Source organism: Nyctereutes procyonoides, unplaced genomic scaffold (assembly GCF_905146905.1).
Source record: "Nyctereutes procyonoides isolate TBG_1078 unplaced genomic scaffold, NYPRO_anot_genome, whole genome shotgun sequence".
Lineage (NCBI taxonomy): Eukaryota > Metazoa > Chordata > Mammalia > Carnivora > Canidae > Nyctereutes > Nyctereutes procyonoides.
The window spans coordinates 37,913,596-37,940,948 of record NW_026575044.1 but is presented as its reverse complement, the minus strand read 5'-3'; the positions used below and the strand labels follow the sequence as shown (position 1 = coordinate 37,940,948).

Genomic DNA, 27,353 nt, shown 5'->3' with positions numbered 1-27,353 from the left:
AGCTGAGGGTGCATGTCTGGGTGCAGAGTGTCCTACACGTGGTTACCTAGGGGAAGGACCTGAGAGGTGGAAGGGACTCCCCAAGATCAGGGGTGGGGGACCTGTGGCCAAGAGATAGAGGCTCCAGGGGCCTGGGACCTCAGAGCAGTGAGGAGTAGAACCAACGCCCTGCCTCCCAGGTCAGTCTTCTCTCACAGCCAAAAACAAGAAAGGACCCACCCACATCACTTCCATATGGCTTTCTTTTTTTTTTTAAGATTTTATTTTTTAAGTAATCTCTATGCCTAATGTGGGGCTTGCACTTACAACCCTGAGATCAAGAGTCATATGCTCTACTGACTGAGCCAGCCAGGCACCCCTCCATACAGCTTTCTTGGGAAAAAAAAAAAAGAATCCACTGAAAGCAGGGACTCCAACAGATATTTGCAAACCCATGTTCATAGCAGTATTATTCACAATAGCCCAAATTTGGAAGCAACCCAAGTATCCATCAATGGATGAACGCACAGGCAAAATGTGGTGCATAATTATTTAGCCTTTAAAAGGAAGGCAATTTGGACACAAGAACTCTAAAGACATTATACCAGGCAAAATAAGCCAGATACAGAAGGACAAATATTGTAGCGTTCCACTTACATGAGGTACCTAGAGTAGTCACAGTTATAGAGACAGAAAGTAGAATGGAAGTGACCAGACCCTGGGCTGGAGGGGGGTGGGGGGAGACTGGGAGTGGGGAGTTAGTGTTAACGGGGACAGGGTTTCAGCTTTAGATGATGAAAAAGTTCGGGGTACGGATGTCAGTAAACGTGTAAACTTTTTTTTTAACCCTTTAAAACAGCTAAAATCTGCTCTAGACTTTGAATTACTCTTGGCACTTGCCATTCAAGAGACTTCAGTAGCAGCCATTCCTAGCAATTGTTGTTCCTGCTTTCAGAAAGCACGTTTAAAAACACACATTTTTCCCCATAGAAGAAAGAGTCCTGTGGTCTGAGGAATGTCTCCGTCGCACACTCAGATCTGAACAACAAACACCAGGACCAGCCGCGGGCTGAGAGATGCCAACAACAGCAGAGCTCAATACATTGTGTCGGGCAGCGGGGCTTTGAACTTCCTGGCTTTGTCCACGGATGTCACAACCTCTGTGTTATTGAAGCAGATTTTGGTATTTAAAGCAGATCAGGCTTGTTTTTTAAACATTCATTTCGATCCTAAGACAAATTTTCTGTTTGTCTAAGGGAAGAAGAAAGGGGAATGGTTGTTGGTGGGAACCTGCCAGACAGTCGTGCATTTGGGATGAGGGGGGATCAGAGTCAGGCTTGGTGTTTGTTATTGCTTTGCTGTTGTTGCTTAAATACATACGACTTAAGAAAAAAGGGATGGATCGCAGCACATAGAAAAGGCCCGAACCTCCTGCGTAAGCTAGTTGTAGTGTTCCAAACACGGTTTTAGACCATCATGTTTGCTCAACAAAGTCTCTCTGTCTGGAACAGTTTCACAGGCCTCCACAGACAATTCCTGCTCACTTTTTGAAAATCCATTTCTAGAAATCTTTTACAGATTTTTATTAAGATTTATTTATTTTGGGGGGGGAGCATGAGTAGGGAAGGGTAGAGGAAGAGGGAGAGAGAGAGAATCCTCAAGTAGACTCTCCACTGAGCGCGGAGCTGAAACAGGGCTCATTCCCAGGACCCTGAGATCATGACTTGAGTCAGAGTCAGGAGCTGGATGCTTAACCGACTGAGCCACCCAGGCGCCCCTAAAAACTTTTCTGAATCTGCCCTTCACTTCTTCCACACATCTGAGTGGATCACCTCTTCCAGTCGCTTCCATACCCCTTGGCACTGCACACACCAAACTAGGGAAATGTGTGGTCTCCCCAACCAGGCGGGCGCCGTTCATCTTTGTATGTTGAGGATCTACCAACAGAGACCTACATATGGTAAGTGGCTGATACATTTTCCAGAACTCAGTAGTTATCTGAGCTGATAAGACATAATCTTGTTTATTTTTATTTTTTATATTTAAATTCAATTAATTGATATATAGTATATTATTAGTTTCAGAGGTAGAGGTCAGTCAGTTCATCAGTTTTATAGAATACCCAGTGTTTCTTACATCCCATGCCCTTTTTTTAAAGATTTTATTTATTTATTTATGAGACACACACACACACACACACACACACACACACAGAGAGAGAGAGAGAGAGAGAGAGAGAGAGAGAGAGGCAGAGACACAGGCAGAGGGAGAAGCAGGCTCCATGCAGGGAGCCCAACATGGGGCTCGATCCCGGGTCTCCAGGATCACGCCCTGGGCTGAAGAGGGCACTAAACCGCTGAGCCACCTGGGCTGCCCACCCCGCCCCCTCCTTAATGTCCATGCCACCCCATCCATCCCCTCCAGCAACACTCTGTTTCCTATGATTAAGAGTCTCTTATGGTTTGTCTCCCTCTCTGATTTCGTCTTATTTTATTTTTTCCTCTCTTCCCCTATGATCCTCTGTTCTGTTTCTTAAATTCCACATATGAGTGAGATCATATGATAATTTGGGAGACACTCTTGTTTATTTTTAAATCCCTTTTCATATATTAGGGGCAGTTGGAACCCAGACTGGAGACACTCTCTGCTCCTCATCTCTACTTCTTTGCCCAGTTACCTCCAAGAGTCTAGAAAGAGCTCCGCGGGGGAGGATTTGAAACTAGCTCACTCAGGTTCCAAGACCAAAAATACCAGGAAAGATTCTGATTGTCTCCTGGACCAACTGACCATGGCCGGGGTGGGGGTGGGGTGGACAGAATAATGAAAGAAGGTGGAAGTTCACCCTTGAATTTCATAGTTGGAATGAAGGATGGAACATTTTCTTGGAGGAAAGAGGGAAAGTGCTGGGCACACAGAAGAACAGATGTCTTGCATGCCCTTGCCACCAACGCCACCTGGGAGCCTGCAGGAAATGCAGAATATTAGGCCTCACCCCAGACTTACTGAACAACATGTACATTTGAACAGAGAGCCAGGTGACTTGTTTTCATATTCAAACGTGGAGTTCTGCATTACACTCTTCAACTCCAGTGCTGACTCAAGAACTACTCTGTCCAGCTGGTACAGGACTGCTTGGCACTGCCACATCTCCAAGGAAAGGCAGGCTGTAACTGCTCTTAGACCCATCCAATATGTTAATAATGTCACACATTTTTTTCAGTCCAATAAAAACTTTCTTTTCACCGATTTCAATTTTGTGTTGAAATTCTCCAATCATTTTATTCATGTTTTCTTTTCTTTAACATAGTATCCACAGTTATCTTGAAGTTACTGTTCGCTCCAACATCTGGATTATTTCTAGCTCCGTTCCTATGGTTTTTTTCCCACTTGATTATTAGTCAGGTTTCCCGCCTCCTCACTTGTCTATAACTTTGTGTCTTGGACAGTGTGTAAAGGAACTGTAGAGGCTCCAGATGACTGCTTCCACCAGGAAGTGGGGTCCTCTTTTCTAGGATGAGGGCTCAACCCAATGAGGTGGGCTGAAGCTCTACGAAGGCTCTACTTTATATAGTCCTTCAGGGATGGCCCACCAAGATTTGCGTTTAAGAGCTTGGTGGATCTCTATCTCCTGGTCCCTGAAAGTACTGCCTTTCAGAAATTCTGGCCTTAGCATTTGAGCTTCCCATCCCACATAGGTTCAAAACCCAGCAACTGTCTTTAGGGGAGGACTTACCGTATTATTTGCTATGGGCTCCTACTTCTAGCAGAATTGTGTCTCATAAGCACCCCAATACCATGAGAGTTTTCACTTTGCCTTTCTGGGCCAGCCTGCAGCCTCCTGGGCTGATCCAGAACTCAGCAAATGGCTCATGGGAATACTGGACTTGCCTTTGGGGGGTCCTCTAGTTTCCAATCCATCATACCAATTCCATGACTGCAAATGCTCTGCTAGTTTCCCTTTCCCATAGAATATGCCCTCTTCTTGGGCCAAGTCAGATCCTTATCCCCCACCCAGAATCAGCAAGTATCCTCCCCCTCCCCAACTACCTTGAAGAAAAGAGCTTGTGCTTCTCAGTATACCTAGGAAGAGTCCTTCCTTCTCTGGAAATTTATTTACTGTGGCTCTCATTGCTTTCATTGGTTTCTGATTACCTTTTCTTTTTTAAGTAGGCTGTATGCCTGGTGTGGAACCCAACACAGGGCTTGAACTCATGACCCTGAGATCAAGACCCGAACTGAGATCAAGAGTCAGATGCTTAACCACCTGAGCGTCCCAGGCACCCCTCTGATTTCCTTAAAAAACATGATTTTTGCAATTCATTTGCTTTCTCCCCTAGTTGTTTCAGTTGAATGCTGGCCTGTCACAATGTTCAACATTCTACTCTGAAGTAAAAGGTTTCCATTTATTATATAGATAAGAAAACTGAGACCCAGAGAAATGGTAAGCTACTGGTTTTCAAACTAAGCTTGGCTAACCACTATTTCCCTAGAGCCTCCTTGGATGTCATGGTAAGGCAAGGTGGGGAGGCTTTATCTGACTTGTTCTGAACATTTTCCTGATCAGTGACAATCTTATTAACTCATTCATTATAATTTTAATTACCTTTGTTCTTTTATCATAGCCTAGGATCATATATATGTGTATATGCATATATACATATACTTGGATCATATATATATATGATGTATCATATATATACACACACACACACACACACACACACACACACACACAATCAGCCTGGGGCAAACAGGACTTGCTCAAAGGCACAATCACTTTCTCTTCAGATAGTTTCAGGTATGATGTAATTGATGAGGAGTAATTAGGCAGCTGGTGGTGAGAGGAACATTAAGGTTCTTCCTCATGATTCTCTCTGCCCATGGGGGGAGGAAACTCTTCTGCCTCCTGGCTTTTTATTCTCATCCAAGTTCACTCTGATGGGAAGACCTACTCATCTTGCTATATGTTTATTGAGGCTCATTACACTAGTTAGTGGGATTCTAGTGCTTTACACACAAACCCCAGACTCTACATGGTATCTCTCTTCACTTGAATCCATGCATAAAATTCCCTGGAGTCTGTCTCCACTTGTTGGCGGTGGGAATGGAAGATGGGGTGGAAACCATGCCTCCTATAAGGAGCAGAAAGTCTTAAGTCTCTAAACATTTTCAACATTTCATTGAGCTTAACATTTTCAGCTCAACTTTATTTCCCCACTTGCCTACTATTCCTTGTGTATGTATTCTCTTAGTCTACATCCCAAAAAGGGAAGAGTGGGCAGTAGAGTTTAAGTGTCAAAACTTTGAACTTTCCAACACACACTATGTACTGAAAAGACCCATGTGTCTTGTCATACCATCCCATACTAGTCCTTTGGTTATAACTTCAAATATCTGTGGCCCTTTGGACATTTTTTTCTCTTGGACTTGCAACTTCCTGGCACGGTTTTACAAGGTACTAGCTCTTCCCCAGGCTGGGTGTCAGACTTTTCTCTTCAGTATTTCACATTTCTCAAGCGGCCAGGTTAATATGTGCACTGATGTGTTTCCTGGCACCTTTGGAGGGTTTTGTTTATCCTTTTCTCTTCATGGGCATTCCACTTCAGCTCATCCTAAAATACCTGGTTTATCTGATTTCCTATCATATACTTATTTTTTAAGTAAAGAGGCTGTAAATATGCCAAGTACTGCTTCTTTGCCAAGCAGTACAAAGAGCAAAATAATGCTGTCATCCTTAGAATATCCGATTGTTGAAGATGAATGGAGAATCTGAGACTATCCTAACTTTGTCTCAGACTCAATTCAGAGACAGCTTGGTGTGGAGTCAATAGATTCTTCATCCTGGTACTTTTTTCTCAACATTCTCAGTTTCATTTTATTCAGTAAATGTACTCGTCTACTGACAGACTTACTTTTAAAATGACTGCTTTCTGCCAAAGTTATTTTTAAAATTTTGTCCTGCTGATTGAGAACTTCTATGTCTCCCAAGCTAAACAGTGCTCTGTGCTTCTGGAAAGGAAGGGATGTGGCTAAGGTGTTTAATTTTCTGAGTTGTTTGGATTCACTCAAAGGATAGATCTAATCTCTGCAGTTTATTTTTAGAAATGAAATAAATTTAAGCTCAAAGGAGCTTTAAAGAAAGGCACTATGTTTTCATCTCCTTTTGATATAAGTTCAATTCATACTATTGTTATCCTTAGTAATAATGGAGGGAAAGAACAGATTTGCCAGAAGATATACATCAATACCTCCTTGTAGTGTTTAAAGAAACATAGCGCCCATTTGGTAAAAACTCTTTGCAGCTTTAAACCTGCCTCCTTCCTTAAGCCCAACAATTCCTGGAGAAGTATCAGTTGGGAGAAGTGAGGCCATGACGTCACGGGCTGTGTCCTGGTTCCAGGTCTGGTCACACTCACTTTTGCAAGACCTGAGAGTGAGAACTCCTGAGGAATGCACAAAGCTTGCGCAAGAGTCATCCCAATTCCGCTTGAGGGATTTACACAAACCACGAAGGCTTTTAGCTCTTGCTGTAAACTTGGCACACACTGAAAAAATGTCAGTGAGCTCTTCTGCTATGGACTGAACTATGTCCGCCTCCCCTGTTCATATGTTGAAGCCTAATGTCCAATGTGATCGTATATGGAGCTGGGGCCTTTGGAAGGGAACTGGGGTTGGATGGGGTCATGACAGGGTGGAGTGGGGGGGTCCTCATGATAGGCTTAGTGACCTTGTAAGAAGAGACCACAGAGCTTGCCTTCTCTCTCCTTCTCTCTCCCTCTCTCTCTGCTGTGTAAAGACACAGCTAGAAGGTAGCCATCTGCAACCCAAGGAGAGCACTCCCTCCAGACACCAACCCTGCCAGCACCTTCATCACAGACTTACAGCCTCCAGAACTGTGAAGAATAAATATCTGTTCCTCCAGCCGCCCAGTCAGTGGTATTTTGTAATGGCAGCCCAAGCTGAGACATTATTCCTTGCTCTTTTGGAGAGTTTAAAAAAGTGAAAGTTAAAAAAACAATGACTAACTGTTTCAGAAGCAGCTCTCACCAAATCAAAAGTGAAAAATGAAAAGGGCTTTGAGTTATTGCTGGAATGAAGCAGAGGCTGAATGACATGCACTGCACACCTCCCTAGGCACCAGGGAGGAGAGAGCGACAGGCCAGAACCTGCCCTCATGGAGCCCTGTGTAGGCCAGCTGCTTCTAGAGGCCACCACGAGAGTCGTTTCAATGGAACTTCGAGATGATGCCCATGTTCATCTTGGACAAATAAGAATTACCCAGAGAGGAAGTTGGGAAAGGGCTTTCGACATAGAAGGAACAGTACCAACAAGTCAGCAAACTCCAAGCCACTGGGTATTGACCAGAGCACAAAGTGTGAGGTGAGTAGTGGCCACCCCCCCCTTTTTTTTTTAAAGATTTATTTATTTATTCATGAGAGACACAGATTGAGAGAGAGACAGAGGCAGAGACACAGGCAGAGGGAGAAGCAGGCTCCCCACGGGTAGCCCGATGTGGGACTCGATCTCGGATCCCAGGATCACACCCTGGGCTGAAGGCAGGTGAGTAGTGGTCACCCTTAAAGCTGAAAGAAAACTGAGAGAGAGAGAGAGAGAGAGAGAGAGAGAGAGAGAAACAGAGACAGAGACAGAAACAATAGCTAGGAACCCCTTTTTCCTAGCAAGGTACTGAAAAAAATCCCATGGAGAATCCTATTCCTAAAGGATGATGGGCAGCTGGTTCTAGGATGACGGGGCACATGGTTTGATCAGCATGCCAGGGGTGACCTTGGACTGGACCTCAGAAGAGACCATGCCAATCTTGTGGGCATCTCTTTTTGCGCCTGTGCCTGTGTTTGTGCCTGTGTCTGATACTTACAGCTGGATTTGTAAGGCCAGCAGTCAGGTAGTCCTGGGTGTCTTAGACTCATTGAGGGGGCCTCAGGCCAGTTCCCCTCTCTGGATTTAAGTTTTCCCCTCTATAAGAAACAAAGAAATGAGCTATAAAGTATTTCTCAGGAATTCAATTTTAGTCTTTCACTTAAAACATTTTTTTAAGGGGATGAGGGATTTTATTTATTCCCTGACTTGTTCCAGTGAGAATTTTCAAGAAGCTTAAAAATACAGTGGTTACAGACAAAATATGTTGATTAAAAGTAGATAAGAGCGATGAAGTGCACATGTGCATCTATGCCTTCATTTCTCTCAGGTATATGCCAGGGGTGGGCCTCCTCCATCATTACATAGACCTTGTTTAGCTGCAGTGTTTTCCAAATTTATTAGTTTTTTAAATTTTATTTTTCAGATTTTATTTATCTGACAGAGAGCACAAGCAGGAGGAAGAGGCAGAGGGAGAGGGAGAAGCAGACTCCTTGCTGAGCAGGGAGCCCGATGCAGGGTCCATCCTAGGACTCTGGGATCATGACCTGAGCTGAAGGCAGATATTTAACCAACTGAGCCACCCAGGCACCCCTAGCTGTAGTGTTTTCTAAGCTAGAAATGTTATTCTGCATCCTCACCAAAACTTGGTATTGTCAGTTTCTATAACTTTAGCCAATCTGATGGGTGTGTGATTCCAAATCATATTTGATACCACTTCTGTCTCAATTCCCCATTCTCTTACACCTAACCTAGTACAGGCCAAAAGCCGCAATTTCCCTACAGAAGACCCTATCCAACAATCTTTAGGGCTGATACTTCTTTTTCTCTTCTTCAATTTTTTAATAAACACCTGTGTAGAGCTTCCAAAATGATTAACTAGGTTCTCTGGGTTACTTGAAAAATTGAAAAAAGCACTTTGTAACCTATGGTGTCACTTGGATCTGGACATTTTAAACTTCTCTCAATACTAGAATGGCAAAATAGAAACAAGCAGAAATAAAGGCTCTCTATCAACCCAGATCAGCAGCTCTCAAAATTGTAGCTGAACCCCAAATGCAAACAGCACTTCAAACATTTCTCCATCTGCAAAGGAAAGGCTCATTCTTTTCAAGTAATAACACACTAGCAAATGTAAAATGCTCAACACACATTACTTCATACAATTCCTGCAACATTTCCATGAAGTCATAACGGTGTTTCCCATTTTACAGATGAGAAAACTGATACATACGGAGGCAAAGTAATCTTTCCAAGGTTACAAGGCTAGAGTGAAATGCTGATCCAGGTCTTTCCGTCTCCCAAGAGCTGGGCTGTCACTAGGCTCTACTGTCTCATCACTCTATAAATCTCTGCTGAATAAACTTGCTGAATATAACATGTTCCAACAGAGCACAGTGAAAAAAATTCTCCAGGGAAAAGAAAACCTCATAAGAAGCATGAGTACTAAAGCCAGGTAGGTTCTACATAATTCGTAGAGTGAACAGTCAACAGCCTGAGACTAAGTTGAAGAAAAGAAGAACCATCATTGACTTCACAGAAGATACATCAGGACGTAACGAGATCCAAGTGGTTCACACTGCCTTACTCAGCTCTGATGCTGGGGCAGGGAATACTTTCATGAGGTATCTACTACTGATCTTGGGCTATGGGCTCAGCTCTGGGGGGGTATGAGACGGCATGCACTCCCTCCAGTGCTCTGGAGTGAACTCCTTTTCTAATTTCTCAAGAGTTCTAGCCATCCGTGAAAGACAAAACTGACAAAGCATACGCCAATGAAAGGTGACACCGAATCACTGCCAAACCCCTCCCTCCCAAAGTGCTGAGCTCCCCAATCCTAACAGTTTAAGACACACAGAAGGAAGAGTTCTGAACAGCACAGCCAAATGTCACAAACAGTGTCAATGAGGCTTACGGCTGGATTTGTAAGGTAAAGATCTGTGAGAATGCAGGGCCCCATGTCATGAGAACATCTCTTATGCTCATCTGAAGAAAAACGTTTGTCTTCCTGGAGAAAATCCTTTTGGGGGAGAAAGGGCAGTACCGAGATCATTAACAGGTGATGGGATCCTTGAAACCAAAGTGTTCTAATTCCAAGAAGATAAACCTAACCCACTGTGAAAAAAAAGCAAAATCTTGCTTTTTTGGGGGGGTGTGGGGTGGGGGTGGCAATCACTGTACGAAAGACAAATCAGAGACTTAAAAACAATGGCCCCGAATTCCATTTTCGCTAAAATATACAAGAGGTGCTTTCAGTCACCAAATTCTTTGCAGTTCAAATTCTGCATCTGGGAAAACATGGACCCTTTATGCATTATTTTGGCATATTTATGGAGATCTGGGCACTTCAGAGGGTGTCAGGGATATAACCTTGAGTAAGATGTGCCCTGCCTTCCTTGGGCTCACAGGATGACACCCAGGTGGCTGGCTGGGAAGGAGTGACCCGATTATTGTGATTTTTCTAATTAGCCTGATGCTTGCTTGCCCTTATTTTTCTTCTCCCAACATGGAGGTGAGGGAAAGTGCTGGGTATTTTATTTATCAACTCTTGACTAATCACCTGCCACAATCTGGGCCAAACATTGTGCACACCTGGAAAATTGTGCAGAAAACACCTAAAGCTCCAGGGGACAATGAATGGCCTGAGGTGAGGCAGAAAAGAAACAAGATAGAATTTTCCTTGGAGGCAGATGTGACTGGGGGGCTGCACAGGTTGAGCATCTGCCTTCAGCTCAGGTCATGATCCCGGGGTCCTGGGATTGAGTCCCACATCGGGCTCCCCACAGGGAGCCTGCTTCTCCCTCTGCCTGTGTCTCTGTCTCTGTCTCTCATGAATAAATAAATAAAATCTTAAAAGAAAATCAACACACACAGTCTAATACTAGTTGTGTCTATATGGTACCAGGTAATTCATTGGTGACTGAAAAAAACTTTTCTTGCTGCATATTTGACTGGCTATTTTGGAATCCTAAAAGCTTGCTGAATATAACAACCTGCTGGTATTGAGCTGCCTGGCCTTATAGTCAGACACAATTATAAACAAAAACAACACCACTAAAAGTCTTTCACATCCACAAGTCATTCCTTTCTATCATGCGTCAAAACTCAGCTTTCCCATAATAAACGTCTGCTCCCTCGGATTTCCCAAGAACTGTTTCATTTTATTAGCTTTGATTATGGCAGTTCTTCTTTCATGGCACAGCCAACTCAATTCTGCCCACAGCCTGCCCTCTGGTTTGGGCATGTACAGGGGCTGAAGAGCTCTTTGCTGATGACCCTGGGCTCGATTACACCTTGGGAAACTTAGTTTTAGTGACACGGAGAGAGGATCTTCTTTTTTTTTTTTTTTTTTTTTTTAAGATTTTATTTATTTACTCATGAGAGACACACAGAGAGAGGCAGAGACATAGGCAGAGGGAGAAGCAGGCTCCCTCTGGGGAGCCCGATGTGGGACTCCATCCCAGGACCCCAGGATCACAACCTGAGCCACCCAGGTGCCCCGGAGAGATCTTTAGAAGGAGACAATAAATGGCACACTCAAAGAAAGGCATGTGTGCATTACAAGAACATTATTGGGGGCTGTGGGAGGTACTTGATGAGGTACATGCAGAATTCCACCTTTCTCTATGTCTGACATGAGGGCACAAACCCGTAAAGCTGTGTAAAACAAGATCGGCATATTTAGGCACTCGCTCAGCACTCTTATTTATGCAATACTGTCCTACAGTGAACTAGGTCCATTTTAGTGTGCATCCTTCAACAGATGCCTGGTAAATGTCCCCAACTAACTGGACTTTCTGTTGTAAAAATCACTTTAATTTTAGTTATTTTAAATTATACATCAACCTCAGAGCCAGGAAATTTATAGAAATTCGAGGCATTTCCTTAGTAAATGAACTGATGCAAATTCATCCAGGCCCAAAGTTGTGAAAGCCAGCATTGTTATCATATTTTTGCAGCAGAGAACACTGTGATGGTCACTGGCACTAGAAATAGCCCAGAAAAGAATTAGGAGTGCATAATTGGAAACAAGAAAATAACAAACTTATCCAAAATAGCAAAATATCCGTTAGCATCACTCCCTTCCCTATGAATTATTTTGACAATAGGAAATGGAATTTAATTCTTTTCTTTAATCCACAAGTGTATTTCCCCTCCCACGTGCCCTCTGGGAAAACCTTATTCATAAACGAAGAATTCCCAGATAACTAACGTCTTTGCTGTTTCCATACAGCTCAACAATAACAAGGCAGCTCCCCAGCTTGCCACTTCAAGCTCCTGTCGCTTCAACAGTGATGTCATGGAAAGACATCCACATGCTGTTTTTGTTGCCCAGCTAGACTGTAAAGGAAATCAGGCTCTGCCTCTAGGTTTTAATTTTCCATGAAAAGTTATTCACATTGCCATAGCTGCTTAAGCTGTGAAAAAGAAAAAGGATTTAATTAGGTCATAACCGTCATTAGATTTTTAAGTACACTCTTTCGACATAAAAGTCACTCTACAGCACAGCTTCATTGAGTTTAATAATTAATTTTCATCAGACCATGCCTGATGCATTATGGTGCTGAATAACCACCAGAGGAGGAATAAGGAATGCTAAGCGCTATGAGAAAAGTGATCCCTTCGAATGAACTTCCCAAGGTTACAGGAAGAAGGCGTGGAGTCTTCGACTGAGAAGAGGGAAGAAATTCATATGGTGAACTGAAGGGGTGGGTGGGGAGGCTCCTCTTCCCTGACTCCCTTTCCCCATGCAGGAAGTGTGGGAAGACAGGGACGAGCTCTCCACACCCAACAGTGAGGACGACAAGAATGATGAGGTTACAAGGAAGTAATTGTGCCCACTTTGGCAGCGTATATACCAAAATTAGAACGATACTGAGACCGTTAGCGTGGCCCCCGCACAAGGATGACATGCAAATGTCATGAAGCGTTCCCTACTTTGCTGTAACTATGTGAGGTGATGGATGTTAACTGCACTTATTACAGTGATCATTTCACAATATATACAAGTATCAAATCATTATGTGGTGCACTTTAAGGGAATACAATGTTATATGTCAATTATATCTCAATAAAACTGGGGTAGGGGAAGGAGTGATAGTAGGAACAAAGGAGGAAGGAGAAGGAGGAAGAGAACTAACACTCTGTTAAGCAAAGACAATCTACTGAGAGCAAAACGTGATGGGCATTGTAACTCTGCTCTCAGGATTTTCCCATAGTCTGTCCTTTGTGTGTGTGAGGTGGGTGGGTACACATGCACGCGCCACACACACACATGCATGCCGGACTGAACCTAAGACGTCTGATTTCTGAACCTGAAAGATGTGTTTACTTGTCACCTCCTCAAAAGTTCAAGATATGATTCAAAATTAAGCCTTGAAAATTCTGTACAAATACACCTAAAAAAATTTAAGTGGAGTAAACAATTATGTTATTTAGAGGGCATGAAATTTGTATGATTCCATATTAAAGGGCAATAAGGGGATGCCTGGGTGGCTCAGTGGTTGGGCATCTGCCTTTGGCTCAAAGGTCCTGGGATCAAGTCCCACATCGGGCTCTGTGCATGGAGCCTGCTTCTCCCTTTGCCTACATCTCTGCCTCTCTCTCTCTGTGTCTCTCATGAATAAATAAATAAAATCTTTAAAGGACACTAAGCTGCTACTTCTTCCTTTAAAAAAAAAATTCTACCAGAAATCTCAAGAGTTTTATCAATAGTCTTGGAGACATTTTAAAATTACAAACATTGAACCCTAACAGCATCTGTTGACACTGCTTTTACAAATTCATCCTATATGTAGAACAGGCTTAATTTTATCTAGTAAACTGACATAGCCAAGATTCCTTCTTCGCTCAATATCTTGGTCAAGAGAAATGTCAACAGGTCAGTGAAAAAAGAAAAGACATTATTAGGCCATGCTCCAAGATCTGGCAAAAAACCCAGAGAGATAGGCAGTCAAAACTCAGAAAAATTCTTATCCACTTAAGGGATCTTCATAAGGATAAATCAATTGGAGGCTGAAACTTAACCAGCAGAACTTCTCTTCTAAGAGCAACTCCTATATGGGAAACAGTTCAGGATGGCGGTCGTGTTACTACACAAGGAGGTGTTGTTATAGAGACAGCTTTGAAGGCTCCTTGGCAATCCCAGTGTATAATCAGGGCTCCGATCACAGAACAGCCAGCAGGGTGGTCTCCATGGAAACCAACAAACACACATTTTCACAGGCCTAGCAACTGTTCTGAATCAATGACTCTTTATATAGGTTTAAAAACATTGTGAATGGTGCATCAATTGCTTCTTTTGTTAGACAATGTCTGATTAAATATGTGTGAGAGTCCTTGTTCTCAGGCAAGCTGAATTTCCAGTAGAGTCTAGAGTAGGCTGCCCACAGCTAAATTCACTTACCTAGAACTACGGAATACAAATGATAAATTCAGATGCAGGAAGTCACCAGTTAATTTGGTGAAAGAATTAAACTAGTGGTCGACAGTGCCAGGGAGGACCTGCCAACTGTCGGCACTCACTCTTCAAGGGCTGTCTAAATATTATTTGATCCTCTCAGTACAGTAGACATTATTATTATATTTGTTTACAGATGACAAAATGAAGCACCCAGCTAGGAAGTGGCAGACCTGGGACTCAAAACTAGGTCAAACTTCAGACTTGGTCCAGGTTTAGAGGACCCTACGTAATAATGATCTGTGTTTGCATGTGTAGCACAGTGTCACTCCCCAGCTACTATTTTCACATACGTTATCTCATATATTCTGTTTGTCTTGAAACACTGGGTCCAGTTCTAGAATTTTGTAATTTTGCAATATAGTTTTCTTTGATTTTTGCCTGCTCCATTTCTGTGCCCACCACACACTCCAGGTTTGAAGACTCACAGGGACCACATCTAGGAAGGTTTCCCCATCCTCTACCCGGGCTATGGGAGAAGTGTCTTCCTAAGCAGCAATGGGACATGAAACCCCATTGAATAAGCAAGGATTTTGACTGTCCAAACACAAAATACATTCCAATTAACCACCTGTAGCATTTACATAGGAGTGAAGGCAGACTTTGGTAATATAGATGGAAGGTCATATTGCTGAGTGGTTTCCTACTTTATTCTGAATGGATTCTATTAAGGATGTTCAAAATCTGGCAAATGTTTTAGGAAGTATGCATTGATAATCAATGATCATGTCATCAGCATTTAGTCTTAAATATCAGACACATCAACACTGCCAGAACTCACCTGAGTCGAAACGTTTCTGAGCTATCTGATCAAAGCCAAACAGTGAGTGCTCTTTCCTTGTCCCCTGAAATCCCAGTCCCCTACCACACATCTCTTGGGAAAGCCTCATTCCCATCTATCTCTGCCCTTCTACTGAGGCTCAGGAAAAAAGGTTGTTTTCTCTAAAGCTAGTCCCCATACCCCTTCCATCTCCCACTGAAACCTGTTCTCCCAATTTCCCTCATTCTTCAGCATCTCCAAATCTGTGTATGGTTGGTGTCTTCTTTTCTAGTTTCAACCATGCCCAAAGTCCTTCTTTCCCCAGAAAATAAGTTATTTTCACTAGATCTGGCCATCCCCCTGCCCACCACCAGTCACAATCTCCTTCCCGCATTCTGTGTATTCTTGGATATTTATGATCCATCTTCAACCCCCTCCCACCCTGCCCTTCTACTAAAACTGTTTCTTCCAAGGCTAGCGATGTCCTTGTTCTAGTCTTTTCTCAGTCTGGATCTCTCTGACCTCTTGGTGGCATTTTGCTTTACTCCTTTCCCTACACAGAAATTCCGGGGGTCCCCCTAGCTATCACTTCTCTCTCCTGCACATTACTGATCTCTGGCATCAAAGTATCTTCCAAGCAAAGTCCCAGCCCTTTGCTCTGCTCTGTCCAAACTCTCTCACTCCCTCAGTGAGCTCATCTACTTCTTTATGCACTTGATGCCAACTCCACTGCTCTAGAAGTCCAAACGGACACACAAAGCCCTGAGCTCTCCCCTACATTTCACCCCATGTTTCCAACACAAAATAACTCCATTTAGATGTTTTAAATCCAAACCATACGGGGATCCCTGGGTGGTGCAGCGGTTTGGCGCCTGCCTTTGGCCCGGGGCGCGGTCCTGGAGACCCGGGATCGAGTCCCGCGTCGGGCTCCCGGCATGGAGCCTGCTTCTCCCTCTGCCTGTGTCTCTGCCTCTCTCTCTCTCTGTGTGTGACTATCATAAATAAATAAAAAAATTAAAAAAAAAAATAAATCCAAACCATACGCATCTAAAACATCTATAACTAAACCATACACACCATACACATTTAAAACATATTTCACCAGCTTTCCTCCCCAAAGGCGTTCTTCTATAATCTCTCCCACCTATTTGTGACTGTCATGCCATGGATTTCTCATGTTCCAAGCCACAAACCCTGGAGCCATTTGTGATCTTCCCTATCTAACACTCCCTGGACCCAGATGATTGTCACACACCCCTTACTGCTCTAAAAGGATCTGAGGCTTTGTTACCTAATTCTTTGATCACATCAAACAACACTTATATAGTCGATTAAATAACTACAATTTATTTTGCTTCAGATTATCAGCCAGGTTGACCTTTCACCTTGTTGCCTTCTCTCACTACCTTGATTCATCTCCCTTCAAAACGCTTGGAACTCATTTCCAACACGATTTATCTTTAGTTGGTCTCATTCAGAAGTTCACATGGTCTCTGGGGCATAACTTTTAGGGCTTCCTAATCTGTCTCTTCAGGGCCTAGTTTCTTTCTTTCTTTCTTTCTTTCTTTCTTTCTTTCTTTCTTTCTTTCTTTCTTCTTTCTTTCTTTCTTTCTTTCTTTCTTTCTTTCTTCTTTCTTTCCTTTTCCTTTCTTTCTTTTTTCTTTCTTTCTTTCTTTCTTTCTTTCTTTCTTTCTTTCTTCTTTCTTTCTTTTTTTTATTATTTTATTTGTTTATTCATGAGAGACACAGAGAGAGAGAGGCAGAGACACAAGCAGGCTCCATGCAGGGAGCCCGATGTGGGACTCGATCCCAGGACTCCAGGATCATGCCCTGGGCCCAAGGCAGACGCTTAACCCCTGAGCCACCCAGGTGTCCCCAGAGCCTGATTTCTCCCTCACACTTCCACACTCTCTTCCTGGTCTGGTCAAACTTATTTCCTAATGTTTCCCCATCTGCACATCTTGCCTTGGGGCCCCTGTCACTCGTCCTGGAAAGTCGTTCTTCCATTTTTCACTTTTCCCAGGAAAGCTGGGCTTGCAGGGGCCAGTTCAATCTCTCCACTATCTCAGCCCACTCAGAGCTTCCCTTCTCCCAGCCCTGAAGTCATACCACCCTGCTCAGCAATATCCTCTAATAGTCTCACCCTTATCACTCTTACCTCCTCCTCTGGTTATAAAATGCCTTCGGCTGGCACTGTACATACACCAATGTACTTCCCTCACCCTGGACTCCAAAGACTCCCCTAATAAATGTTGACTGATTGGTAGAATCATGTCTGGAAAGAAAGCCATTCAAAGAGAGACCATGTACTTTGAATATAAGGCACTTTTAATACCACCGAGGGGGCCCATGGCTGGCTAAGTCAGTAGAGCATGTGACTCCTGATCTGATCTCAGGGTTGTGAGTCTGAGTCTGACATTGGGTGCAGAGATTACTTGGGGGAAAAAAAAAAAAAGCTTTCCATTTAGGAGCATTGGCTGGCTCAGTGAGTTGTGTGACTCTTAAACTTGGGGTTCTGGGCTCGAGCACCATGTTGGGTATAGAGATTGCTTAAAAATAAAATCTTAGCAAAATATACCACCCAAACTGTACACATCTAGTATATCTTAAAATCCCATGGAATTAACAGCTGTCTCAGGCAAGCACGGCACAGTGTCAGGGAAGGGATGTGCATTAGGTAAGGAGGCACTCATTCTCTGGTGCTGACCCCACACTGCATGGCCCTGAGAGTGAGGTCCACCTTCATCTCCACCCTGTGCACATGAATGATGAGACTCTACCAATAAAAAACAAAACAAAACAAAACAAAATACAAAACAAAAAAACAAACTAAACCAAACTGAAAGACACATCCTAGACAAGCTACAGAAAAATCTTTCCCAGGTCCATAAAGAGAATAAACTAGAACTTGGATTGCTGGTCTACCACTGACTCAGGACAAAATGGCAGCAGCAACTATAGCATTAGCTTAAAGGAAAAAAGCATTCTTATGGAGGCAGCTTTGAAATGGGGAGCAAACACTGGATTCGAAAGACCATAGAGGGCGGAGCTGCTGTCTGGGAACGGCTCTCCTCTCCTGGCTCATCCTCAACAGAAACTCACACTGGCCTCAATTGCTCCTTCCGAATGGATGCTGAGAACACCAGTCAGTTTAAAGTTAATAAGGATGAGACAAGGCACTATTCAATCCAGGAAAAATTCTCACATGAGAACTTAAATCTCCTAGAGAAACCCATTAGCATGCCCCATCTTTCTTATATGTCTATACATTTCATTGCTTTCCTGTTAAATTCATTCATTTTTTTCTTGTATCGATGCTTCACGAGTGGGAAGGGATTCCAAGATTTTATGAAGATGAAGTTAGATTTCACACACCCGAAGTTATCAAATTGAAAGGAGGAATTAAAAAAAAAGTTGCTAAATGTTCTGTTATTTTTAGCTTTTTAGAACATTTCTTAAATTCACAGATTAAAAAAAAACAATAACAGCGGTAACAATATAAAGTGACTCAGAAGGCACTTTTTTCCCACGCTGAGATTTCTCAGACCTAAAGAAGACACTAAGATAAGGACGGGAGAGAAGCATGGATGCCTTGGAAGGGATGAAGTTCACATGACAACTCCCTGGAAAAGAGTAGAGACTGGGCCCATCTGAGACATGGAAGAAGGTACCCTCAGCTGCTTCTGAATGACCTCTCTTTCTGAGTATCTTGAGTTTTTCCACAGAATCTAAATTCTCCTCTGGGGCCAATGGAACATCCTTCTGAGTCACTTTCTGAATATGCTGGCACTCAGTAGAGTCATAATGACGTCATGGGGAAATGTTGTATTGCTAAGAACAATTATGTTGTATTTCAAATGTCAGCACATTTTGATGTGTAGGTGGCCCAAAGAATGGGTAAATATTCTGCTACTGAGGGTAACAGAGCTTATTTTCAAACAGAAAAGAGAAAGGAGAAGGAGGGGATGGAGAAAAAAGAGAGACGCCTTGAAGCACTAAGGCTGGAAAAGACCTTGGTGGCTCATCTAATCCAATCTTCCACATTTAAGGAGGATTAGCATTAAACCACAGCAGCCATATAAAAAATCCTTCCACTTTAGAGTCAACTACAGAGAAGGAAATTATAAACCTTCCTCCGAGTTTAAGAGGAAAAGAAAAAATAAAATAAATAAAAAGGAGGCTCATGAAAGTAGTGGCCAAACAGGCAAACCCATACACATAGGAAAAATATCCTCTCTAATCCTAAAAGACAAGATTCAAGCACTATTCTTTGAACACTCTGCAGCTTTCAGGGATGGCTCACATGCCATAAGATTCACCCACCGTCAATGTAAAATCCAATGATTTTTAATGAACACGTTTAAGAAATTAATTTAAATGATGGTGCAACCATCACCAAAACCCAGTTTTAGAATATTTCCATTACCTAAAAAAAAACTTCCTTGAGTCTATTTATAGTCAATTTCTGCTCCAGGAAAGCATCACTATGCTTTTCTGTCTCTATAAATACTCCTTTTTGGGGAATTTCACAGAAATGGCATCATACTATATGTATTCTTTTGCGACTGGCATCTTTCACTGAGCATAATGTTTTTAAGATTCATCTGTGGTATAGCAATGTATTAATAGTCCATTCCTCTTTACTGCCAAAGAGTATTCCATTGCGTGTGCATAGCACATCTTGTTTACACATTCACCAGCTGATGGACACTTAGATTACAGTTTGGGGCTATTATGAATAATGCTACTCTGAGTGTCCATGTTAAAGTCTTTTTATTTCCATTTTTCTTGGGCACATGTCTAGGAACAGAATTGCTGGGTTGTATAGTCACTTTATGTTTAACATTGTAAGAAGCTAGCAGACAGTTTTCTAAAGTGGCTTTAGGGACGCCTGGGTGGCTCAGTGGTTAAGCGTGCCTTCAGCCCAAGGCGTGGTCCTGGGGTCCCGGGACTGAGTCCCACATCAGGCTCCCTGCATGGAGCCTGCTTCTCCCTCTGCCTGTGTCTCTGCCTCTCTCTCTCTATTTCTCATAAATAAATAAATAAAATCTTTAAAAAAAATAATAAAGTGGCTTTACCATTTTACATTCCTGCCAGTAATCTATGAGGGTCCCAGTTTCCTCACATCCTCATCAGCACTTACATCGTCTATAGTTCTTTATTATAGCCCATCCTAGTGAGTGTGTAGTGGTATCTTATCATGTTTTTTTAAAAAGACTTTTTTATTTGAGCAAAAGAGAGATATTGAGAGAGAGCACAAGTAGGGGGTGGAGAGAGGGAGAAGCAGACTCCCCACTGATCAGGGAGCCATATGTGGGGCTTGATCCCAAGATCCTGGGATTATGACCTGAGCTGAAGCCAGACACCTAACTGACTGAGCCACCCAGGCACTCTCATCATGGTTTTATTTTATTTTTTTTAAAGATTGATTGATTGATTGATTGATTCATGAGAGACACAGAGTGAAAGAGAGAGGCAGAGACACAGGCAGAGGGAGAAGCAGGCTCCCTGCAGGGAGCCCGATGCAGGAATCAATCCTAGGACCCTGGGATCATGGCCTGAGCCAAAGGCAGGGGCCTAACCACTGAACCACTGAGCCACCTAGGTGTCCCTCATCATGATTTTTTTTTAAAGATTTCATTTATTTATTCATGAGAGACAGAGAGAGAGGCAGAGACACAGGCAGAGGGAGAAGCAGGCTCCATGTAGGGAGCCCGAAGTGGAACTCGATCCCGGGTCTCCAGGATCATGCCCTGGGCTGAAAGCAAGGGTTAAACCACTGAGCCACGGGGCTGCCGTCCTCATCATGGTTTTAATCTGCATTTCCCAAATGACTAATGATGCTGAGTTCCTTTTCATGGACTTTATAAACCATTCATATATCTTCTTCGGTGAAATGTCTATCCACATCTTTCTTCCCTTTTTAAAGTTTTAATTCAGATTCCAGTTAGTTGACATATAGTATAATATCAGTTTCAAGTGTACAATATAGTGGTTCAGCACTTGTATACATCACCTGGTTTTTATCACAAGTGTCTACCTTAATAACCATCACCTAGTTCACCCATCCCCTCCCAACCTCTCCCCTGGTAACCATCAGTTGGTTCTCTATGATTAAGAGCCTGTTTCTTGGTTTGCCTCTCTTTTTCCCCCTTTTGCTCATTTGTTTTGTTTCTTAAATTTCACATATGTGTGAAGTCATATAGTTTCTGTCTTCCTCTGATTTATTTTGCTTAGCATTATACTCTCTAGCTCCATCCATGTTGTTGCATATGGCAAGGTGTCTCTTTTTATGGTTGAGTAATATTCCATTATATACATATATATGTATTCACATCTTTTGACCATTTTTTTTTGTTTTTAGGGTTTTCTTAAAGATTTATTTATTTGAGGGGGATCCCTGGGTGGCTCAGCGGTTTAGCGTCTGCCATCAGCCTGCTTCTCCCTCTGCCTGTGTCTCTGCCCCCCCCCGCCCCCGCCCCCCGTGTCTCTCATGAATAAGTAAATAAAATCTTTAAAAAAAAAAGATTTATTTATTTGAGAGAAAGAGAATCCACATGGTGAAGAGGGGCAGAGGGAGAGGAGGAAAGAGTCTTAAGGAGACTGTGCTAAGTAAGGAGTCTGACATGGGGCTTGATCTGAAGACCCAGAGATCACAACCTGAGCAAAAACCGCGTCAGACACCTGACTGACTAAGCCACCCAGGTGTCCCTGACCACTTTTTAATTAGGTTGTATGCAGCCTCATTAAAGTATAAGAATTCTTTATACATTCCAGAAACAAGTCCTTAATCAGATACATAATATGCAAATCTTTTCTTGTAGGCTGTGGCTTTTCATTTTCTTAACAGTGTCTAATGACCATTAATTTGAATTGCAAAATATTTCAATATTTAAATTAAAGAAGTCCACATTCTCATTTAAGAAGTCTAATTTACCGGGGGTCCCTGGGTGGCTCAGCAGTTGAGTGCCTGCCTTCAGCCTAGGGTGTGGTCCTGGGGTTCCGGGATCAGGTCCCACGTAGGGCTCCCTGTGGGGAGCCTGCTTCTCCCTCTGCCTGTGTCTCCGCCTCTCTCTCTGTGTCTCTCATGAATAAATAAATAAAGTATTAAAAAAAAAGAAGTCTAATTTACCAATTACTTTATGACCCATGCTTTGGTGTCTAAGAACTCTTTGCTTAAACCAAGGTCAGTGAGACTTCTTTTGTTTTCTTCTAAGAGTTTTCTATTTTATTTTATTTTTTAAAAGATTTTGTTTATTCATGAGAAGCAGAGAGAGAGGCGGAGACATAGGAAGAGGGAGAAGCATGCTCCCCGAGAGAAGTCTGATTTGGGACTTGACCCAGGACTCCAGGATCACGACCTGAGCTGAAAACAGATGCTCAATCACTGAGCCACCCAGGTGCCCCAAGTTTTCTAGTTTTAGTGCCTGCATTTAGGTTTATGAACCATGGTTGAATTGACAATGTGAGACGAAGGTCTCAGTACTGTTTTTCTGGCATATAGATATTTGATTGTTCCAGCACCATTTGTTGTAAAGAAAATACTTTCCCCATTCAATTGTCTTGGCATCTATATAGAAAGTCAGCAGACCATAAATGCCTATCCTTATTCCAATACCATAATGTCTGGATGATCCTAGCTTTATAGTGAGTTTTCAATCCCAACTTTTTCTTTTTCAAAACTGTTTTGGCTATTGAATTTCCAAATACACTTTAGGATCAGTTTGTGAATTTGTACAAAAACGTTTGCTGGGATTTTGAGAGGGATTATGTTGAATTTATTGATCAATTTAGGGAGAATTTCCATTTGAACATTGAATCTCTCCATTTATTGAGTTCTTAAATTTCCCCTCAGAGAGATTTTACAGTTTTCAGTCTTGAACTTCTTTAAGATCCTAATTGTAATACTATTTTGAATGAACTTTTCCTAATTTCACTTTATGAACATAACTGTTCATTATCAATATATAAAACTATAATTGATTTTTGTACATTGATCTTGTATCCTGAGATCTTGAAAAATTAATTATTAGTTCAATTAATGTTTTTTTAATAGATTTCTTAGGATTTTCTACACATAGGAGAATGTCATCTGTGAATACAGACAATTTCATTTCTTCCTTTTTGGGACACCTGAGTGGTTCACTGGTTGAGCATCTGCCTTTGGCTCAGGTTGTGATCCTGGGGTCCTGCAATCCAGTCCCTTATCAGGCTCCCTGTAAGAAGCCTGCTTCTCCCTCTGCCTATGTCTCTGCCTCTCTCTGTGTGTCTCTCATGAATAAATGAATGAATGAATAAATGAATAAATAAATAAATACGTAAATCTTTTTTAAAAAATTTCTTCTTTTTTAATCTGGATGCCTTTCTTTTTTTTAATTGCACTGCTCAATAGAAGTGGTGAGCACAAACATTCTTGTGTTGTTCCCAATCTTAGAGGGAAAGTATTCAGTCTTCCACCATTTAATATAATGTTAAGTACAGGTTTTTCACATATACCTTTTATTAGGTTGAGAAGATTCCCTTCTATTAGTAGTGTATTGAGAGTCTTTATCATGAGTGGACATTGGATGTTGTCAAGTGATTTTCCTGCACCTATTGATATGGCTACATTTTTTGCTCTTTATTTTATAAATACAAAGGTATTATATTAATTGTCATTTTTTAAGATTTTATTTATTCATGAGAGACAGAGAGAGAGAGAGAGAGAGAGAGAGAGAGAGGCACAGACACAACAGAGGGAGAAGCAGGCTCCATGCAGGGAGCCCAAAGTGGGACTCGATCCTGGGTCTCCAGGATCACGCCCTGGGCCGAAGACAGCGCTAAACCGCTAACTACCCAGGCTGCCCTAATTTTCATTTGTTTTTCTTTTTTTAATTTTTATTTATTTATTTATATAGTCAATAGTCACACAGAGAGAGAGATAGAGGCAGAGACATAGGCAGAGGGAGAAGCAGGCTCCATGCACCGGGAGCCCGACGTGGGACTCGATCCCAGGTCTCCAGGATCGTGCCCTGGGCCAAAGGCAGGCGCTAAACCGCTGCGCCACCCAGGGATCCCTAATTTTCATTTGTTAAACCAACTTTGTATCCTTGACAAATCTTACTTGATCATGGCATAAAATTCTTTTTATATATTCCCATATTCAATTTGCTACTATTTTGTTAAAGATCCGTGTTCATGAAGAATATTGGTCTATAGTTTTCTTATGATTTACTTTTGTCTGGCTTTAGTATCCAGGTAAACACCTTATAGAATAAATTGGGTGTTATTCTCTTTCCTCTGCTTTCTAAAATAATTTGTAAAGAGAAAATATTTCATTTAAAAATATTTGATAGAATTCATCAATAAAACCCACTGGGCCTGAGCTTCTCTTTGTGGAAAGATTTTTAATTACTACTTACATTTATTTATTTGTTAGGAGTTTATTCAGATTTTCTATTTATTCTTGAGTCAATTTTCCTAATTTATGCCTTTCTGGGAATTTGTCCATTTCCTTTCAATTGTCTAATTTGATGGCATAATAGAATGAAGAAAGTTATTCATAACATATAATCCTTTTAGTTTCTATAGAATCAGTAGTTATGTCCCTCATTTCATTTCTAATTATTTAAGTTGTATCTTCTGTCTTATTTTCTTAATCAGTATGGCCAGAGGTTTGTCAATTTTGTTGGTGTTTTCAGGGAACCAACACTGATTTTCCTTATTATTGTTGTTTTGTATTTCATTAATTTCCACTTTAAAGTTTATCATATCCTTCCTTCTGCTTGCTATGGGTTTAATTTGCTCTTCCTTTTCTAGTTTCTTAAGGTAGAAGCTCAGGTTATGATTTGAGACCTTTCTTTTTTTTCCGATATGGGTAAATATAGCTATAAATTTCCCTCTGAGCACCACTTTAGCTACATCCCTTAAGTTATGACATACTGTGTGGTTTTGTTTTCATTTGGTTAAAATATTTTTATTTTCCCTTGTGATGTTTTCTTTGCCCCATGGGCGATTTAGAAGTATGTTATTTAATTGCCAAATAAATGGTTTTTGTTTTCTAGATTTTTTTCTGTTGTAAATTTCTAATTTAATTCTGCTGTGGCCAGAGAACATAGTTTAAATGATCTCAATCTTTTAAAATTTACTGAGACTTGTTCTGTGACACAGCATAACATCTATCCTGAAGAATGTTTCATGTGTGTTTGAGAAGAATATATTTTCTGCAGTCAATAGGTGGAATGTTATATGTCTGTTATGACAAGTTGGTTGATAGTGTTGTTCAAGTCATCTATACCTTCTATATCCTTGCTTTTATATATAGTTGTTCTATCAACTTGAAAGTGCAGGACTGAAATCTTCTCTTATTGCTGAATAATTTATTTCTCCTTTCTAGTCTGTCACTCTTTGCTTCACACATTTTGGGGTGCTGTTGTTAGGTGCATATATGTTTATAACTGTCATATCTTTCTAGTGTATCAATCCTTTTATCATTAATAAATGTCTTTGTATTTCCCTAGTAACATTTTCTGTCATAAAGTCTATTTTGTCTGATTTTATTTTATTTTTTTTAAAGATTTATTTATTTATGATAGACATAGAGAGGGAGAGAGAGAGAGAGAGAGAGAGAGAGAGAGAGAGAGAGAGAGAGAGATGCAGAGACACAGGAGGAGGGAGAAGCAAGCCTCCATGCTGGGAGCCCGACGTGGGACTCGATCCCGGGACTGCTGGATCGCGCCCTGGGCCAAAGGCAGGCACTAAACCGCTGAGCCATCCAGGGATCCCTATTTTGCCCGATTTTAATATAGTCACTACACCTGGCTTGCTGTTTGCATGGTGAAGTTTTTCCATCCTTTTGCATTCATCCTATTTGTGTTTTTGAATCTAAGGTGTGTCCTTTGTAGACAGCATATAGGTACATCTTGCTTTTTTATCCAGTCTATCTTTGCTTTTTGAGAATAGTCTATTCACATTTAATATTACTATTGGCAGAGCTGCTAGCAATAAAACCCTTAGTCTTTATATGGGAATGTCTATTTCTCATTCATATTTGAAGGACAGTTTGGCTGTTTGTAGAATTCCTGATTGACAGATTTTTCTTTCAGCATGTTAGATATGTTATCCTATTGCCTTCTGGTCCCCATTGAGAGAGAAGTCATCCATTGATTGTATTTTTTTTTTTTCTACACCACTTTCCTCTTCTTCTGGAACTCTTATAATACATATGTTGATATGCTTGATGTTGTCTCACAGGTCTCTGAGACTCTGCTCATATTTCTCCAATTATTAAAAAGTCTTCGTTTTTTAGATTGAATAATTTCTTGGGCTCCACCTTCCAATTCACTTATTTTTCCTTCTGCCACTTAAACCTGTTATTGAGTATCTCTAGAGAATTTTTCATTTTAGTTATTGTATTTTTCAACTCCAGAATTTTCACTTGGGTCTCTCTTTTTAAATCATCTCTATCTCTTTATTGGGATTCTGTATTCATCGAGTCTTTCTTTTAATTCTTTAAACATGGTTTCCTTTAGATCTCTAAACATATTTAAATAGCTGCTTTGCAGTTTTTTTTTTGCTAAATCCTACATCTGAGGACACTCAGGCATAGTTCCTATTAATTGCTTTTCCCCTGTGTATGCATCATGTTTTCTTGTTTCTTTGAATGTCCCTAACTCTTTTTGTTGTTGAATATTGGACATTTTAGATAACATATGGCAGCAACCTTGGATTCTTACTTTTCCCCAGAGCACTGTTGTTGGTACTGTTGCTTTGCTTGTTTAGTAATTTGCCTGGACTAAGTCTATGAAATCAGTCTCCCATATTAGGTCCCTTACTCAATTTCTTTTTGTTTTTACATTTAAACTTTTTCTGGCTTTCTAGAAGTCATCCCCATGTGTGCATAGCTTAGTAGTCTAGCAAAGACTAGTCAGAGGGTTAGGTCAAACACCTTCAGCCAGGCTTCTTCTCTGTGCCTCTGACTGTGTGTGGGCTAGGGAGCACACTCAAACTTCAGGCTGAAGTTTTTCATGTCTGCCCCAGCTTTTGCTGGCTCTCTCCCATCTCCTCTGTGTGTGCATGCAGGCTCCGCTGGCCAGGGACATGTGGGTGTTTTGGGCACACTCCATCTCTGCTGCTCGTGCACACAGACTGCGGTCAATTTGGGACACATGGAGAGTTATCAAGCCCCTGCTGGCTGTCTCATGTCCCTGAACTACCTAGTAAGTCCTCAGCTAGACCACTGGTCCATTGCTTGCCCCAAAGAGGACTGTAAATTCAAGATAGTGGGGCTACTGGTTCTTC

The 27,353-nt window shown here is 41.6% G+C and overlaps 1 protein-coding gene and 1 non-coding gene across 5 annotated transcripts in view; one reads left to right on the top strand and one right to left on the bottom strand.

Moving 5' to 3' along the window:
• TMEM241 (transmembrane protein 241) overlaps nucleotides 1-27,353 on the bottom strand; it is a 113,352-nt gene that overhangs the window by 14,401 nt on the left and 71,598 nt on the right. For 3 of the 4 annotated variants that reach the window (XR_008664248.1, XM_055324174.1, XM_055324171.1), the window contains one exon: nucleotides 7,856-7,955. The exons of the other annotated variant lie outside the window; for it this stretch is intronic. Coding sequence is in view for 2 of the 3 variants with exons in the window: in XM_055324174.1 (XP_055180149.1) it covers nucleotides 7,856-7,955 (100 nt within the window). In the remaining variant the exon portion in view is untranslated. The remainder of the gene's footprint in view (nucleotides 1-7,855; nucleotides 7,956-27,353) is intronic. 4 annotated transcript variants of the gene reach the window in all.
• LOC129509191 (U6 spliceosomal RNA) lies at nucleotides 12,693-12,796 on the top strand. Its single transcript, XR_008664302.1, has one exon. It is a non-coding gene; the product is annotated as a U6 spliceosomal RNA (small nuclear RNA).